Source organism: Macrobrachium rosenbergii, chromosome 3 (assembly GCF_040412425.1).
Source record: "Macrobrachium rosenbergii isolate ZJJX-2024 chromosome 3, ASM4041242v1, whole genome shotgun sequence".
Taxonomy (NCBI): domain Eukaryota; kingdom Metazoa; phylum Arthropoda; class Malacostraca; order Decapoda; family Palaemonidae; genus Macrobrachium; species Macrobrachium rosenbergii.
In genome coordinates this window covers 24,925,026-24,942,260 of record NC_089743.1, presented here as the reverse complement: position 1 = coordinate 24,942,260, position 17,235 = coordinate 24,925,026, and the positions used below count along the sequence as shown (strand labels likewise).

Below are 17,235 nucleotides of genomic sequence, written 5' to 3'. Positions count from 1 at the left end.
TTTCCTGGAGACAATGAATTTGACTTAGTGGCTTGTTTTACCTTCTTGAAATATAAATTTCTATAATGAGTTTTATGATTTCAATACTTAGCTAGTGTTAGAGATAGCTTACATCCCTACACCGGACTGGCGCAAAGATGTAAGCTATCTTTAACAATAAGTAAGTATTGAAAGCATACAATTTATTATGAAAATTTATATTTCAAGAAGGTAAAACAAGCCACTAAGTCAAATTCATTGCCTCCAGGAAAGTTTGAAAAAAACTTTGAAGAAATGAAAGGGACCAGATGAAAAGTCAAAGTTCATGAGCAAGTGACCATGCTGGCACAGCACCAATTTAGTCTAACAATGGAAAGAAGGCAGCAACTCAGCTGAAACTGAGAGGATATTGCAAAAGATCTTTAACACTGCCAACAGAACATTATACAAAGGACATTGTAGCTTCTATCCCCATAGCATCATACAAAACGCACTTAGCTTTCTCCCCCCGTATGGTGATGATTCTAAGAGGTAACTTAACAAACCACAAATTTTCGATGATCTGCATTTTCAAAGATACAACACTGATACTGGATTAATGTATTTTATGCTTAGGATGCATAATTCATGTCTGTGTGGGTTGTGCATTCTTTAGGGTTGTAAGGTTTCTCTGATTTTGCTTGAATTTATTCATGCAAGTGAAATTTATTTCCTTTAGACAATGTAGCACATTTTGGTGGATTTTTCTACATGAATTTTACAGGTATTTAGAATTAATCATGAATAAAAATTCAGGTTATAATGTGTGGCAGGGTTAAGGAACCAATGTAATGGGTCTTTCATTTTAAATTTTTACTTCATTACTGTTTTAAGATTTTATAAAAGTAATTTATCAAGTAATTACATAGCTATTAGTTTCAAACTATCGCAGCAGCTTAAATTTAAAATTCGCGCTTGCGCTTCAGTTGTTTATTTTAGGTGACCAGTACTGCCCACTAACAGGATTCCAGGAACGACATAGCAGACAACCTCATTGTGTTTCTGCCAGTCTCAGTGTAAACATCAGATCTTTGCAGCAGTTTTTTTCATTATATGCTAGTTGTATAACCAGATTTTGGTGAAGCATTATCGCTGATTTTGTTAGCCTTCAAGCTTGTAACCTTTCAGGATCAGTATTTTAAGATCCGATGCAAGTTCATATTTTCGCTATTCTAACGAATTTGCAATAATTTGATTAACAAGCAGCGTAATAAACATAAACATTGTGTTTGCCAGCGAACCAATGTTTTCGGTAATGAAATGCATACCTGCAAGTCTTAGATAATGTTTGATAGGAATTAATTAAACATCTTATCACACTTTCCTTTGCAGAGAACTGAAAAGTGTAAGGGCAGAACTTAGTAAAGAGAAAAATTGTGCTTTGTTTTTGGTTGTGATGGGATTTTGAGGATGATTTGGCAGCCAAAAATCGGCTTTGAGCGACCAGTAGTGCTCACCATGTACTGAGCCCTTAGCTTTTGAGCTACTAGCTGGCTCCAGTTCTCCCTGCATCCAGTTTTTCTCCCCTGCTACTAGCCCTTATATTTTTTTATCCACTTGTTCCCTCGCTTGGCTCCTTCGTTTCCTTCCCTTGCCTTTACCAGTCTTGTGTCAGGGTTAACAGATATTAACCTTGTAATAATGAAGTGTTGTGCAGTGGAGGAGGTGGCTGCTAATCCCGCCGACGCTCTTAGACAAAGCTCCTTGTCAGATTCCCCTAAACTTGGGAGGAAGCATACTGGGAGTCCAAGGGAGATGGGTGGGGTTTGCCCACAGGTAGTTCCCCCTTAGTCAAGCCTGTTGCCAGTCCCAGGTCTTGGCGCACAGCCATTGGAAAGGCGTCCATAGGAATGTGCTTTCCAGTGTGGACTAGAGGCACTGATGGCATTTTTTCTAGTGATTCTCGGCCTCTGAAAAGGCTCGTTTCGGCTGCTGAAGTGTATGAGTGCCCAATAGTGTGGACTAGAGGCGCCAGTGGCACTTTTTCTACTGATTCTCAGCCACTGAAAAGACTCGTTTCAGCTGCTGAAGTGTCTGAGCGTCCAGTAGTGTAGACTAGAGGCGCCAGTGACATTTTTTCTAGTGATCCTGAGCTCCCAATAGTGTCTGAGCATCCACCTGTGTCTACATGTCCGTGTTCACTTGTCCACCTGTCCGTTTGGGGCCAGCTCTCAGGCATCCGGTGCCACAGTCTGGGCACCAGGCACCATCTCTTCAGTATCAAACTATACAACCTGCTCACAAGTCTTTTGTCTCTCTCTTCAATCTGTCTCATCCTTGCCTAAAAGCTACAAGGCAAGCCGACGCTACTGCCTTTTAGCGACAATTATTGTCTCAAAGTCCTATCTTTTGCAGACAGGGACTTTTGTGTCCCGAATTTATGAGGTTGTTGAAGAAAGCCCCTACCTCTGGCATTTTCTTTATCCTCAAAAAGTCTGTCAGGGATTTGGGAGTTTGACTTTCATTGAAAAGGGAGCAAGACAAGTGTCTTTTGTCTTTCCCCCTCTGGTGTTTCAACGGAATGAGACCTCCTTGTCAGAGATTTTTTCAAGATATTGAACTCAAGGTTTTTCTTGATTGACACAAGAGCACTGGCTAAGTAGTTTGAGGACTCCCAAGTGTTCACTGAGAAGTTCGCCTTATTTTCCTCTTAGTCCTATCCTGTGCAGACAAGGACAATTGAGATGGTTTTTAGAGATTTCCGCTCTTGTTTGGAATCTCAGTGCTCCTTTACTTCTGTGAGAACCACACAGTTGCAGTCAGCCTACATTTCCTCTTCCTCAGTACAGTCTCCGTCACAAGAGTCAACTTTTTGGATGTCAGTCTCAAATCTTTGAATTTTTTTGGTTTTTCTGTCTGCAAGAAAATCAAGCTACTGTCAGACAGTCTACTAATTTCTAGCCCTTCTTTCGTACTCAGAACATTAGTGGATGAGTCTGCTGGGGACTCTGTCATCCACCAAGATGTTTTCAAGTTAGACAGACTTCATAGGAGGGTTTTGCAATTCTTCCTTTAGTTTTCAACCAGTTTCGAGATTTACAGCACAGACGGTAAACACTATAATGTTTTTGGTTCTTCGCGGCCTCTGAAGATACACGACACTTGCTGTTCTCCATTTCTGTCAACCAGTAAGGAGTCTCGTCTCATCTCACAGCCTTTCTGCAGTTTCGCTGTGGTTTTCATCTGTCTCTTCGTCAGTCCGACCTTACTTGGGCTCCAGTCAAGAAGAAAAGTCTCATTGATCCCTCTCGATCCAGCACCTCCTAGTGGCACCCATTCCCAAACGCCTGGAATCAACTTCTGGGCTCCTGGCACCAATTCCCGAACTCCCAACATCTGTGCCAGAGCACTCGGCACTAGTCAGCCAGGACTGGGCTCCAACTGCTGAAAGCCTAGCTCCTGCTCATGGACTGTTTTTCTGTGTACAGTATTGCATCGGACTGCAGGAAAGTTTGTCACACCTGGTTTTGGACACATCTCTGTTATCTTGTGACCAGGCTTTTTGTGTCTTTTATGGATTTTTCAAGCAAGTCCAATAAGAATCGGTCCCGCCTGGATGTCGTCATGTCCTTGTGGCTGTCAAGAAGCAGCAGGGTTGGCAACTAGTCCGCTCAGTTGTCCGCGAGTCCGCATGATTGTGAAGAACAATCATTTGCCAATTGTTCCCTAGGTGGGTTGTTGCCTCCTTACCTTTTTTGTTTTTCCTTTGTGTAAGGAGTTGACTCATGGGGTGCTTGACAGCTTCAGTCAGGTTCTGGAGGGCGGAACAACCGGTGGTCCAGGGCAGCAGCGAGTCAGCAGTTGGGGTAGCAGCAGCAGGTATTCGTACCTGAGAATCAGAGTCTCGGCAGCAGAGCAGCGGGGAGTACCGATGGACGTGATGGTTGTTGTTTCAACTCTGTCGTGGGCGTCCGGCATTGAAGGAGGACGCCAGTACTGCCATAAGGACGAGATGGCTGTCATGTCGGCTCTGTCTTGGTCATCTGGCATTGGACTGTGGTCCTCATTGTTTGAGGAAGTGTTCCCGTTTGCTTTATGCATCACTGTTATGCCGCTACGGTGTTAATTTAATTATGTATTATGCTGCCTGCTTTTGTTTCTGTTTATTTATTGTTGCTTTTGTTGTTATTAGTATGCCGACTATTTTGAGTTTCTCATTTATTTTACTGATTGTTATTATGCTCCCCATATTGTCGTTTATTGTACCAGTCATGTATTACTGTTATTATGCTGCTCTAGTGTTATTTTATTGAGCCAGATGTTTTTGATATTTATTATGATACTGGTGTGTTTAGTTTTCGTGTGACGTTGCCCTTAAATTGTGTATTGATTTGTCTATTGACTTATTTAAAAGTTTTGATTCATTTGACTGGTATTAAATAATATTTTTTTTAATTGCTCATTTTGTTTTGCTCACTTGTAGTTATGTATATAACTTATTGTAAATAAATTAACTTTAAAGTCACTTTTTGGTTTTGTTCTGTTCCTCCCTCCTTTGCTTGTCACCTCTCGTCAGTCATTTCAGCCCAATTGTTTGTTTGTATTTCGAACCTGTTGATCTTGAAGTAACAAGATCATAAGAATGATGATATGCAAGTTCGCTCCATTGCTTGCAGTCAGTAGAATCGGCTACGAGTCTGGATGGTCCACAGCTCCCTTTCTCTCTTCAGTTAGAGAATGAAGTTTAGGACAGAGACGAACCAGACAGTCTAGTTGTCCATTCTTCTATTTCGGGGATCTAGGCTTCAGCCTCTGCAGCATAAGTCTTCTCTCGAGTCCTCGCTCTTACTGTCGTCTTCATTTTCTGACCATGAACACCAGTTTCCTGAATATGTCCATGTATCCCAGGATAGCTGATATCCTTGTTTCCCTTCAAAAGGGAAATACAGCCAGACACCGTCTTTTTTTCCCATAGGCCCGGATTTAAGTCGGACATGCAGTGGTGGCTGTCTGAACGTAGTCTTTCAGAAGGGAAGTTCCTTCTCTGAGACTAGACTTAGGCTTCTGCTCAGCGCCTTCATCTAGGTTGGGGAGCCCGCTCGAGGAACCGGGAGGTTTCCTGATCGCGTTCCCGGAAGAATGGAGCCTGCACATCTTTGTCAGAAAGCTGAAGCGATTCGTTTAGGGCTTCAGTGCTTCACAACCCTTTTTCACTCCTAGATTGATAATTCGTTTAGACAAGACCACAGTCCTAACCTTACTATGTTAGCAAGGAGGCTCTGTCGCTCATGCTCTCTCCAGCAAGCAGCAAGAGAGGTTTTGCTGTGGACAATCAATCAAGTTTTCTAGTCACTCGATTTTTTCAGTCTAAGTTCTGGGGGATGATCCAAGCCATCAGAAGCCTATTCTTACCTCTCAGTCAACCTTGAATCCCGTTTTGTTGGGTTCTGTGGATTCTATGGGGCAGACTGACTTTAGACCTTTTTGCCATCTTAAGGAACCTTCGTCTTCCTCTCTTGTGTTCTCCAGTCTCAGTCCCTCAAACATGGGCAGCAGGCACCATGCTTCAAGGTCAGTCCATCTTGCACCCCTACGTCTTTCTGCCCTTCAACATGTCAAGGAAGTGCCGAACAATTTCAGGCTCATCACAACATTAAGATGACCCTTTTAGGCCCGTTCTGATCCATGATATAATGATTTCCGAATCTGCCACAGTAGTTGGTAGACTCTTCAAGACTCCTTCCTCACTCCTTATCTCTCAGTCAACTTTACTTAGAAGAGATACCACCAAGGGTGGCTCGCTCTTACCCGGGTGGACTTCACAGTGCTCAGAAGTTTGTCAGAACATAAGGTTTTTCAAGATGTACTAAAGAGGCTAAAGCTAGATGCAGTCGTCAGTCTTTTAGACCTGTCTATCAGACTGTGAACGATGTCCATAGATGGCTTCTCAGACTCCTTGTTCCTTCTTCCGAGACATCTGTGACTCAAAGTGCAGATTGCCTCTCTTCTGAGAAGATCTAGAATCTCTCATATTCAATCATTAAGGAGTATCGAGCTACGGGCTCAGTAAAGAGGTTTGCTCATTTACCCTTGGAAGTTTAGCCATGAACGAGGACCCTTCCAAGACCTGGACCTGTTCTTTCTCCCTTAAGAACTTAAGGAAGCGAAGATGTTCTTGACAGCCAGGAACAGGGCTCTGGGCACCCAGGAGCATCCACCAGTTCCCGAGCTCTTTCCTCACCTTGTCTTTCAGCTCTCTTGGCGCCAGCTCTTGCTCTGAGCACCTAGGAGCACTCCACTGGCTCCTAAGTGTCTAGCTCACCTGGCAGCCATCTCGGCTGGCTCCAACTACAGCTCGGTGCCAGCTCAGAGCAACCAGCGCCTGGTGCCAGCTCACAGTCTTTTTGCCCTCTGTCTAAGAATGCATTGTCCTTCATCCTCATGGACCATATATCTGAGACCACTCTCAGATTCAGGAGAGCATTTTGACTACATTTTAGTGAAAGTTAAGGGTGTCAGAGCAGCTTCTACCTCCTTAGCTTTCAGGCACAAGATACCCCTTACTTTCGTTCTGCAATCGACCTTCTGGATGTGTAATTGTTCTTCACTTCTCATGGCTTTTAATGAAGTTGAAACAGTATTAATATTTTGCAGTACCTTGCAATCATTATTAGTGACTGGCATGGTATCGTGGAAGGAAGCATAGGATTTTCTCCTACCATTTCTTCACCTTGGTGATGTGTCTATTTTGGAGGAGGCAAGGGGGTACAGTGTACCTGGGGCACCCACCACCCTCAGTGGATGGGTTGTGGTTTTTGTTTCAGTGTAGGTGACAGTGTTGTCGGGTTGTTTTATTGTGATACTGCACCCAGGGCAGGGTCACTTTTTGAAGTTTTGCTAGCCTTCAGATAACTCCTTCACTGCAAAACTTACTGATGCTTTGTTAGCCATCGGAATACTCCGCTGCAAAACTCTCACCTAAGTAGAGGCGCTCAGCGGCTATACCGCCATGTTACTACAGGTTAAGATGAGCACCAACCAGAGGCAGTATTCTTCTGCAGTAGCTCTCAACTGATCAGGAATGGCAAGCATTGTCTTCAATATTAGCAACTTTTGTATTTCAAATTCATTACATGACTTAATGTTTTGGAGTAGAATATGTCTATGTATCCCACCTCCTGTCAATGTGGGAGTCAGTCATGTAATTACTTGGTAAGTTATTTATATAAAAATGGCATTTTTATAATAAAGTTTTTTATATACTTACGAAATAATTACAAAATCAGAGCCGTCCCTCCTTCCCTCTCATGGACGTAAGGCACAAACACAATGAGGTTCTCTGCTAAGTCATTCCAAGTATTCCAGCTAATGGGCAGTACTGGTCACCTACACTAAACTATTGAAGCGCTAGCGCGAATTTTGAATTTAAGCTGCCATGATAGTTTGAAACTAATAGCTATGTGATTACTTGGTAAGTATCCATAAAACTTTATTTTATTATAAAAATACCACATTTATCAATGTATTTATTTACATGAAATTTATGCCTCCCTAAACTCCATATTGTGTTTTGGTTACCTGTTTAATGTGCACGCTACAAAAAATGTAAATGATTACTTCTTTACATTGTGTTTTGTTTTTCTAGAAATGTCTGCATTGAAATAGTACTGTCTATGAAAGGCAGTAGTATGTAGTTTAGGAAGTCTTATCTGTTCTGATCTGAAGTAAATCTTGTGACTTTCTTTGAACATCGTTGTTAAAAGCACTTACAGTTACTTTGTGTTATGTTATGAGATTGGTATGTTTAAGATGAGAAGCACTGAATACTCTTAGGGAGATATAGTAAAGTATTGCATATGCTTGCAAGTAATATATTAAACAAATACATAGATATATATTGTAAGACTTTGATTATCAGTACTTGCTGTGTCTGCACTATGCCCATGACATCATGTTCAGTGTGATTGGGTACAGGCACTAAATTAATCTCACTAGATGGCAAAATGTGCAGTGCAAAGAAAACTGTGTCTGGATTGGAGTGCAAAAAATACTTCTGCCTAGCCAGGTAAACTAGATAGGTATTGTATTTACACTGATTGGACCACTGGAAATATTGTGTGCTGCTTGGCTTATTGATGAGGAGGCATAAGGTGAAGAATGGGATAATTGATATATTTTTTATCCATTGTTCCAGGGTAAATGGTACACTGTACAGTGCAGTACATATGGTTGGCTCATGATACATTGGTATTCTGTATGCACTGCACTATGCACAGAAAACAGTACATGCAGAAAATGTAAAGGAGAGGGGATCATACTTACCATATGAACATCTGTTCAATGTTACTAATAATCTGGTTGCTTTTTTTTGTTATACATCACAACATTAAGTGTACATAAATACGTACATACATGCATACATACAGTACACTGCCTCTGGATATATTGTGTTTGATATAGTTACTTCTTCATAGTTTGGTTCCCAAGGTTACTGTGACAAAATTCTTGATTGAGATATTTTACTCACTAAATTTTCATATTTTTGGTTGTTGTTCATATAATATACCCATATTATAAAGACAGCATGAATAATTCTTGTTTCTTGGAATTTGGTACATTTTATATGGTAGTGTATATTTTCCTAGGTCAGTCAGGGTCAGGGTAGGATTTTGGAGTAGCATAGAGGTAGCATTAATTATTGCTAGCATAGTCACTAGTCCTGTGACTTTGGACATACTTACACCCTCCTGAGACCTATTATTGCCAATGATTAAGGGGTTACTAAACTGTATTATAAATTGCGGTGTTGTTCTTGATCTATACTGGCTAAGTTATATATAAAAATACTTGTCAGCTGTGACATAATTATTGATGAATAATCATTACTTTATTTTTCATAGGAATGCTTGATTACATGATTTGGCCTTGGGCTGAGCGAATTTGTGTATTGCAAGAAATTTCTGGAGATAAATTCCTGACTGAAGAACGCTATCCAGTTTTAGTAAGTATCCTTTGACTTTTCATCTAGTTTATGGTACTGTATAAAGGTTATTGAAGTTTAAGTGCTGTCCCCAAGCCCATAAGCCTAAAAGAATAAAGTTTTATTAAGTATCCTTTGAATTTTCCTTTAGTTTATGATTCCATTTAGAGGTTATCCTAGTTAAAGTGCTGTTCCCAAGTCCATAAGCCTAAAAAAATATAGTTTTAGTTAACTGTGTTTATAGGCACTGCCATGATTTGTAACTCAAAAAATACTCTAATGAGTTCATAAACAATTATGTGAACATATTTCATTGCCATGTCAAAGCAGCAGGTTGCTTCTTTGCATCAAAGTATGTGAAAAACTCAGAGACTCTCCACTGAGATTTTAGGCTAGTTACCCACTCAACAAAGGAGTTTTCTTTAAGGTAAGTTTAAACAGATATTAAAATCAGAAGGTCTTGATATTAGGACACAGTTTTTATCTTATTTCTGTATTTGTAAATTAATGATTCCATACTAAGGAATAAAGCATTATTTATGTAAAATGCAATATGGTAACAACTGATAAGGGAGTTGCTGTATAAAAATACATTAATGGTTGCAAAACCATGATAGGCTGTGGGTATAGTGTAGGCTAGGATACTGTATATGTATAGATTGTACTGTATACCTTAGTGTAGGCTAAGCTAATTTCATTTTACGTTTTATTCAAGAAACATTGGGTTTTTTTTAATCTAACCCCATCATAAATGGGGAAATACCTGTATGCTTTAAACTATCATCCTAAAACACTTTAATATCATTTGAAATTAATCTTACAATATTACCCTCCCTGAAAAATATATGCCATTTGAAATTAATCTTACAATATTACCCTCCCTGAAAAATATATGGCATACAGCTACATGTGAAAACTAATCAAGTTCCCCCTATAGTCAGGCACAGCAACTTTCTCTCATACAGTATTCAAGCCATCCCATTTTCTTTTTACAGTAGATAGGGAAAACATTGGGAATTCACAAGTAAAGTTCCTGTACCTAAATATTTAAATATGCATTGAAAAATATACCAGATTATAAATGCAGTTGACAGTGATTAACTATTCGCTTGTGTATTGTTGTGTTTGTTAATCATACTTCGATCGGCTAAACATAATAAAAATGGTACAGTAAATCAAGCAGAGCCAAAAACAGAATTGTAACATGTACATATGTATGCACACTCATTCATGTGCGTTGTGAATGAGAGAGAGAGAGAGAGAGAGAGAGAGAGAGAGAGAGAGAGAGAGAGAGAGAGAGAGAGAGAGAGAGAGAGAACTGAGGTATGTTTACATCAGTAAAAACAAATTAGGAAACAGCTTTTTTGTGATTTTGATGGATTTTACTTTAACATAAAGTGTTAGTTTACCTTTGTATACCTGTTTTACTTTTTTGTATAAAATTAAAAATAATTTCATTAATACATTTGTTTCTTTAGAAACTAAAAAAATATTCTCCTAATTCTTTTGATAGTAGGCTTAATCAGCTGATTCTGAGAATGTAAATATTTTAAATGTTGGGACGATCACTTTTTTATGCATATTACGAAGATAATAGATCAAAATAATAATACTGTATAAATGGTTTCTGTAAGTGAAATAACATTTTATTTACATTTTATTTACATATTAATATTTGAAAATTAGTAAATTATTGTAAAATGTACATACGTATGCACGCATTCATTCGTATTTGTGGTGAACTTATTAGAGTTTTAGTTTTGTATTTTTATGTTTATGATACAGTAATTCATATTGCATTAAAGGATTTGTACAGTACTGAGAGAGAGGGTGGGGCTGAACTGAGGTATGTTTGCATCGGTAAAACGAATCAGGAAACAGCTGTGTGATTTTGAGGGATTCCACAATAAGGTGTAGGTCCCGTTGCTCAGTAACCAATTGGTTCTTAGCCACGTAAAATAAATCTAATCCTTTGGGCCAGCCCTAGGAGAGCTGTTAATCAGCTCAGTGGTCTGGTTAAACTAAGTTATACTTAACTTTATATATATATATATATATATATATATATATATATATATATATATATATATATATATATATATATATATATATATATATATATATATATATATATATATATATATATATATATATATATATATATATATATATATATATATATATATATATATATATACACACACACACACATGTTAATGGAGAATAAATATTTGCTGCTAGAAATGACATGTTCTTGTCATTAAATTCCTATTACATTAAGGCAGTGTTAATCAGAATATTCTTATAACGTAATGACATAGTTAAAACAATGAATTAATGCTAGGTTAATTCTAGAGATAATGCACTCTTAATAATAATCAATTACGAATTTTGCACATATGCAGTTAGTCTGCCTTGAAGAGGCATTACAATACAGTAAACGTGGCTTTGGTTAGGTGTTTCCATGATACTTGAGCAACGGCTCAGTGCCATTTGGGCACTGTAATCACATGGTCGCGAGTCTGAGACTTGAGATTTATTACAGAGATTCACAAAGAGAACAGGTTACAGATTCAGAGTAACCAATGATTGTGAATAAAAGATGACGAGTAAATATGCCGAAATTACATTCCTTAGCCAATGGAAAACAGCTAGGTTCATTCTGTAGCCCAAGAAGGCCACAAAGGTAGCCAGAGGGGGCGACTCCTCCGGCAGGATCATTTGCCAGCATTTATGATGATAGCACTGTGCCAAGTTGGCACTCATATAATAACAACTAATGGCACTCTGAATTGGCAGAGGGGATTAAAGTAACGTGTGGCCTTGGTAAGGCATAAAATATATGTGAGTGAGTAATACACAGAGTAAGGAAGGGAAATGTTAAAGGGAAAGAATAAAGGATAGAGTTATAAGGGAAATAAATAGGTGAAGGGCCCTGACATCCTCTTCTGGATAGAAGTGCCAAAGTCTTCGTAGGGAAAAGGGATGGCACTGTGCCAGCTTGGCTCAGGTGCCAGGAGAGCTCGGGGGCTCTCTTTAAGCTACCTGGAACTATCCACGCCCGTGGTATTTTCTCCACGGACCTCTCTTACCTTGATGGTTTGTCTTTGTCGGGGAATCGGTGGAACCAAGCCCGGGGAGGGTATTTGAGCGCCACGTGTGTCAGCTTCTTTGACAGCTGACGCAGGGGCCTTCTTTGCAAGCTCCACCATGATCCGTCGCAGTTCCTTGAGCTCAACGGCCATTTGAGACATGGCAGAACCCTTACTCACTGTTGTGTCTGCGGCGGACTGAGACAGAGAGGAAGCGGTCATGGAGGGCGTGAGAGGCTCGCAGGTAAGAGTGACCAGCTCAGGCATGGGTTGCAAGGCTGCACCCTTGGGTGAGCTTCCGCTGTGGTCGGAAGGAGCCGTCTCTCCTACTGGCATTGGTAGAGGAGCCAAGCCTGGAGAAGAGAGGGGCCCCGGACTGGGATCCCTGGAAAGGAGATCGGGGACGTGCTCTAGCACTGGCACTACGGCAGGGTCAGGCACTAAATATTTGGTTTGGAAATTGCTCGTCGTTCGGGACGTACAGAGTGTGGCACTGCTCAGTGCACCCAAGTGACACTGGCAGAGATTGTGAATTAAGTGTGGGATCTATTTGGGTTCCTGGCACTGGCACTGGGGCAGGGCTGGGCACCAGAATGGGATCTGGAATCGATCTTGATGCAGGGGGCCACTGCACATTGCACTCAGGTGGCACTGGCGGTGGAACGAATGCAACTGTTTGAGGCTTATTCGTGCCTAATGAATGTGCACCAGAATCATCAAATGCCTTGACCTAGCTGGCAGGGCACCTACCTCAGGGAGGTGCCACATATATGGGACCCTGGGCTGGAGGACCTAAGGATGTTGGGTCGGTGACTGCCAAGGCAAGGGCGGGCGTACTTGAATTATTATTATTAGGGCATTTTGCCCATTGGGAGGAGTGCCCATAGACTTTGCAAGCGGGGCAATAAATCCGGCTATAATCTTTACCTGGCACTGTCCCACTGGAGGGAGCAGGACCTTTATCCTTCGTCCACGACCCAGGTGTGGCTTGTTGGGGTGTTGTCGTGTTTGAGGACGTAGAGGGGTTTTCTGGCTGATTCTCAGCCTTCAAGCGGCACTGTTCAGTTGGGTGCCCTATTCTCTTACAATACCCACACATGGGTTTCTTATGAGGGTGTCCATTCTTGTGAGGTTGCTGGGAGTTGGTTGAGGCAGTGAGGCAGGCGAGGAGGGATATAGTTTTCTTGCTTCTAGTTCGTGTAAATGAATCTCTAGATACTTTATATTTATGGGGCAAGGTTATTTTTCATTATACAAAGTGTTTTTAAGTCGAAATGTAACTTAAATATGTCTCGTTGTGAAATAGAATTAGGTACTGTTTTTGTCAATAGATGACGTTGGCTGTTTGGGGGAATGTTTGTTTTGTGTAAAAAAAAAATCAAGATTCCATTCTCTATTTTCAGTTGATTTCATCATAATACTATATTTACGTATTTATCGTTTATCGACGTAAAAATAGCAGTAATATATGTTCTTTTATGCCCAGTAGTTTTGATTAAAATACTTTCTCTTCAATTTTAATTACGGTTGAGTTTCATCCATGTTGCCGATGCATGATAATTTACAGTATAGTAATTAGCATCTTGAACATTGTTTTCTCAGCTTCAGGTACAACTTTCATCTTAAATTTAGCAGTATATTTCCTTGCCGATCTTTAATCCATACCGAATAAGGGTATAATGTAAAAATATATCAGTCCTATTCTACTTAACATTTGTAATATAACTATGGCAATTGTTTACTACCGTACGATGGTTGAAATACAAGCAAAACAGCTGTTATCTGATTTGGTTATAAGCAAAACAACAGTTTCTCGTTCGGTTGTTTATGGCTGTACGCATTTATGAAAGAGTATAATGTTATTAACAACACTTTTATCTTTCTCTTTTATTTTTTTAACCAGAAGATAGGATAAAGAGATGGAGGAAAAGAAATTGGTCTATTGTAATTTGGTCTTTCTTGCTACCTGATTGTACACAGCTGCCCTGTGCAAATTTAAAATCCTTTCTAAATATTGTTGTATCGGTATTAATTGCTTACCTCTTCGCAAAATCGAATTATCATAAGGTGAATTATCATAACTCAAGCACTACCTGGGTACCTGAGTATTTTAATAGTTTTATCACATAAAGTGCATTTAGTCATGAAACTGATATGAAAATACAGTAATTAGTGAATATTTCTCAGTGAAAAATACTGCGAATGGCCGAACTTTCAGTGAATAATGTGTATGTATGTTCCATAGAGAAATCCGCGAATAGGTGAGCCCACGAATTGTGAGACCGCAAATAAGGGGGGTTTAATATGTCTAAATAAGACTCAAATTTCAGGGTGTGTGAAAAGACTCAGGAGTTCTTAATGAACAAAAATTTAGCCCAAGCTAAAATAAGCCTTCATGTATATTTTATTTTGCGGAGAGACGCTGCAGAACTAATTAAAAAAAAGGCTTATGGGGTTATACACTTATAGTGTGTAAAGGAAATTTTCCTTGCGCTGTCAAATAATTTTAAATGTGGCATAATGAAAACAGTACATCGATCCTATCAAATATTAAAATCTCCAACGCACCAGGGTAAGACAAAATGCTTAATCTTATCACATGCACGGAGCAGTCCGGAGGACAAAAGGTTATGTGTAGGGAAGGAAAGAAATTTTTATTCTCTATTATCAAAACAAACCTTAGCTTGCACGTGACTAATAATAGTACTCTAATGTTTACTTTTGGTCTCGTGACGTCTGCCGTCAGTGAATGAGTCAGGCGGGGAGCAGGGGTCTCTTGTGTGTGTCTGGTGTTTGCCTGAGCCTATCCTTTTTCCCATGCTTGGAGGCTCCCGCAGTAATGAATGAAAGAGGAAATTCTCGCTGATATATTCGTCAATGAATAAATTTACAGGAATACTACGGGCTTGCCGAGGAATATTTGACTCAGTTAAGGAATTCAAAGTTTATTACTCTCAGAAATGCGGTGAGGTGCACGAACATATGGGTAAAATTAGCGAGTGAAAGAAAGGGACTTATATATGAGCGCTGTGCGAGCTGTTTTTATAGCAATGGAATTTCTAATGGAAGTCACAAATCAAAGTTGGCGGACAGTTAGGGATGGGCCCACGTGGCTTGGAATTGAAGATGCCATGTAGGAATTACTATTCTCTCTGAGAGTGGGAATTTAGATTCATAAATACTTCCTAGCTTTTCCTATCGATTAAAAAAAAGAGAGAGAGAGAGAGAGAGAGTATCTGGGAATTCAGGACTCAAATTGTCCTCATCACTTGGATGAAGGAATAGGGGCTCTATTCCTTTTTATTAACTATTCTACCAAGTTGCTCCCTAGCTCCCTATTCTTAAAACATGCAGCTAACATGCGATAGCACAAAAATCTCATGGAATGGTTAATATGCTCTCTCTTCTCATGAACTAATTTGGCATGCACGTGGTCTATCAATTACTTAACAATGATTGCAGTCACTTTTTGCACCTAGCATAAACCTAAACAAAATTTTTCAACTAATACTTACGCTGTGGAACTGGCTCTTCTCATGTGCTTAAAATGGAGGGGGTATGATACCAGGGTCGTCTCTAATTATGCAGACCAGCTAGCAATTGCTATTCTGCTGATAATTGCAAAGCAATTGCATACTCGGCAAGGTACGCCAGTTGCTATGAATATCCCAAGGATACTTACTTGGTTCTGGGCGGCAATGGGTGAACAGAGGGAGTTCTTTACATTATCAAGAAACCTTCTGTATTTATTACACATCTGACTCAATATTAGTGCAGCTTCATAGACAAACAAAGCAAGGGAAATACTGTGGCTTAAGGTCTTCTTCATTTGAGGGAAGGTTACGTAAACTTGGGGTTCTCTTAACTAATTATATTTACATAACAAACACAGATCAGAAGAATGACGAATTACTGGGCAGGTAATAATAAGGTGCTAAATGAATGAATCCTACACAGGGTAAATAGATAAATATTCTATGCTGATGATGTCTTCATAACAGGAAACATCACAGAGGGGATGGAAGAGGTACTGCACATGGGATAGAGCTGAGTGATTCCATAGTCGGGGCCTATCTGCAGTATATGCAAGACGGATACTTGCAAGAATAATAAGGTGCTCAAAGGCAGCTGAGGGAATGGACAGATGGTGCCAAATAACTCAGTTCAACACTAAACCATAATTACGTTAACACTGAATGCACCAACACAAATTACTGAAGGTGATCGCACAATGGAAAAGAAATTAAAATCAGATAGAGAAGTAACAGGAATTGTGACTAAGAAACCTTATTCTGGTACACTACCTTCGTCAAGATGACGGCGTCTTCATTCGATAGGGCGTCGACAATGGAGGAAGTAATTAAGGGGGAATGCCACTACAAAAGTATACTGGTTCGAGCCTCCGGGTCGAACATGTGGAGGGTCAGACAGGGTAAGGACATCTGTCCTCATTGATGTTTTGTTCTCTTCTCTCTCTCGATTTCTGGTGCATCGTCTGTTATAACCTCGGAGATTACACCTTAGCATCCAGGTAGATGGCGCAAAAGGTCAGTCTTCGTCACATTTTCTATATAGACCACATGGCATCCAGTTAACCTTGTGGAGGGTTTACCATGGCGGGCGGTGCTAACTTTTTTTTTTTTTTTTTTTTTTTTTTTAGCTCTTCCTTTGCCTGTTGTCTGGCGCGCCAAGAAGGCATGAAGGTCACCTGGAAACAAGGCCTTAGGCAGTCATTTGAACAGAGAAAAGGGTTAAAGGGCTTAACCGTTTCGGGGAATTAAGGAGAGTTTATGAAGGGGTGAGTGGGAACCCACAGGTCTAGTAATTAAAACAATTGAAATGAATTTTATTTCTTTCTCAGTTACGTTGTGGATGTAAAAACGGGTGAGGTTGCTTGGAAAGAGGTTCCATCCGTTAAAAAAAAAAAGTATATATACATATACATATATATATATATATATATATATATGTATATATATATATATATATATATATATATATATATATATATATATATATATATATATATATATATATATATATATATATATATATATATATATATATATATACACACATATATCAGGCATGGGTCAAAGTACAAGTACTTGTACTTGGACTTTGCCTTAAGTACAAAATTTTGAGTACTTGTGCTTGTACTTGAGATTTTAAAATTCAGTTTACTTGTACTTGGCCAAAAAGTAC

At 39.6% G+C, this 17,235-nt stretch overlaps 1 protein-coding gene across 3 annotated transcripts in view; it reads left to right on the top strand.

Moving 5' to 3' along the window:
• Positions 1 to 17,235, top strand: part of LOC136853380 (pyrimidodiazepine synthase-like) — a 62,765-nt gene that overhangs the window by 31,228 nt on the left and 14,302 nt on the right. For all 3 annotated transcript variants that reach the window (XM_067128838.1, XM_067128830.1, XM_067128847.1), the window contains exon 5: positions 8,859 to 8,959. In XM_067128838.1, the coding sequence (XP_066984939.1) occupies positions 8,859 to 8,959 (101 nt within the window). The remainder of the gene's footprint in view (positions 1 to 8,858; positions 8,960 to 17,235) is intronic.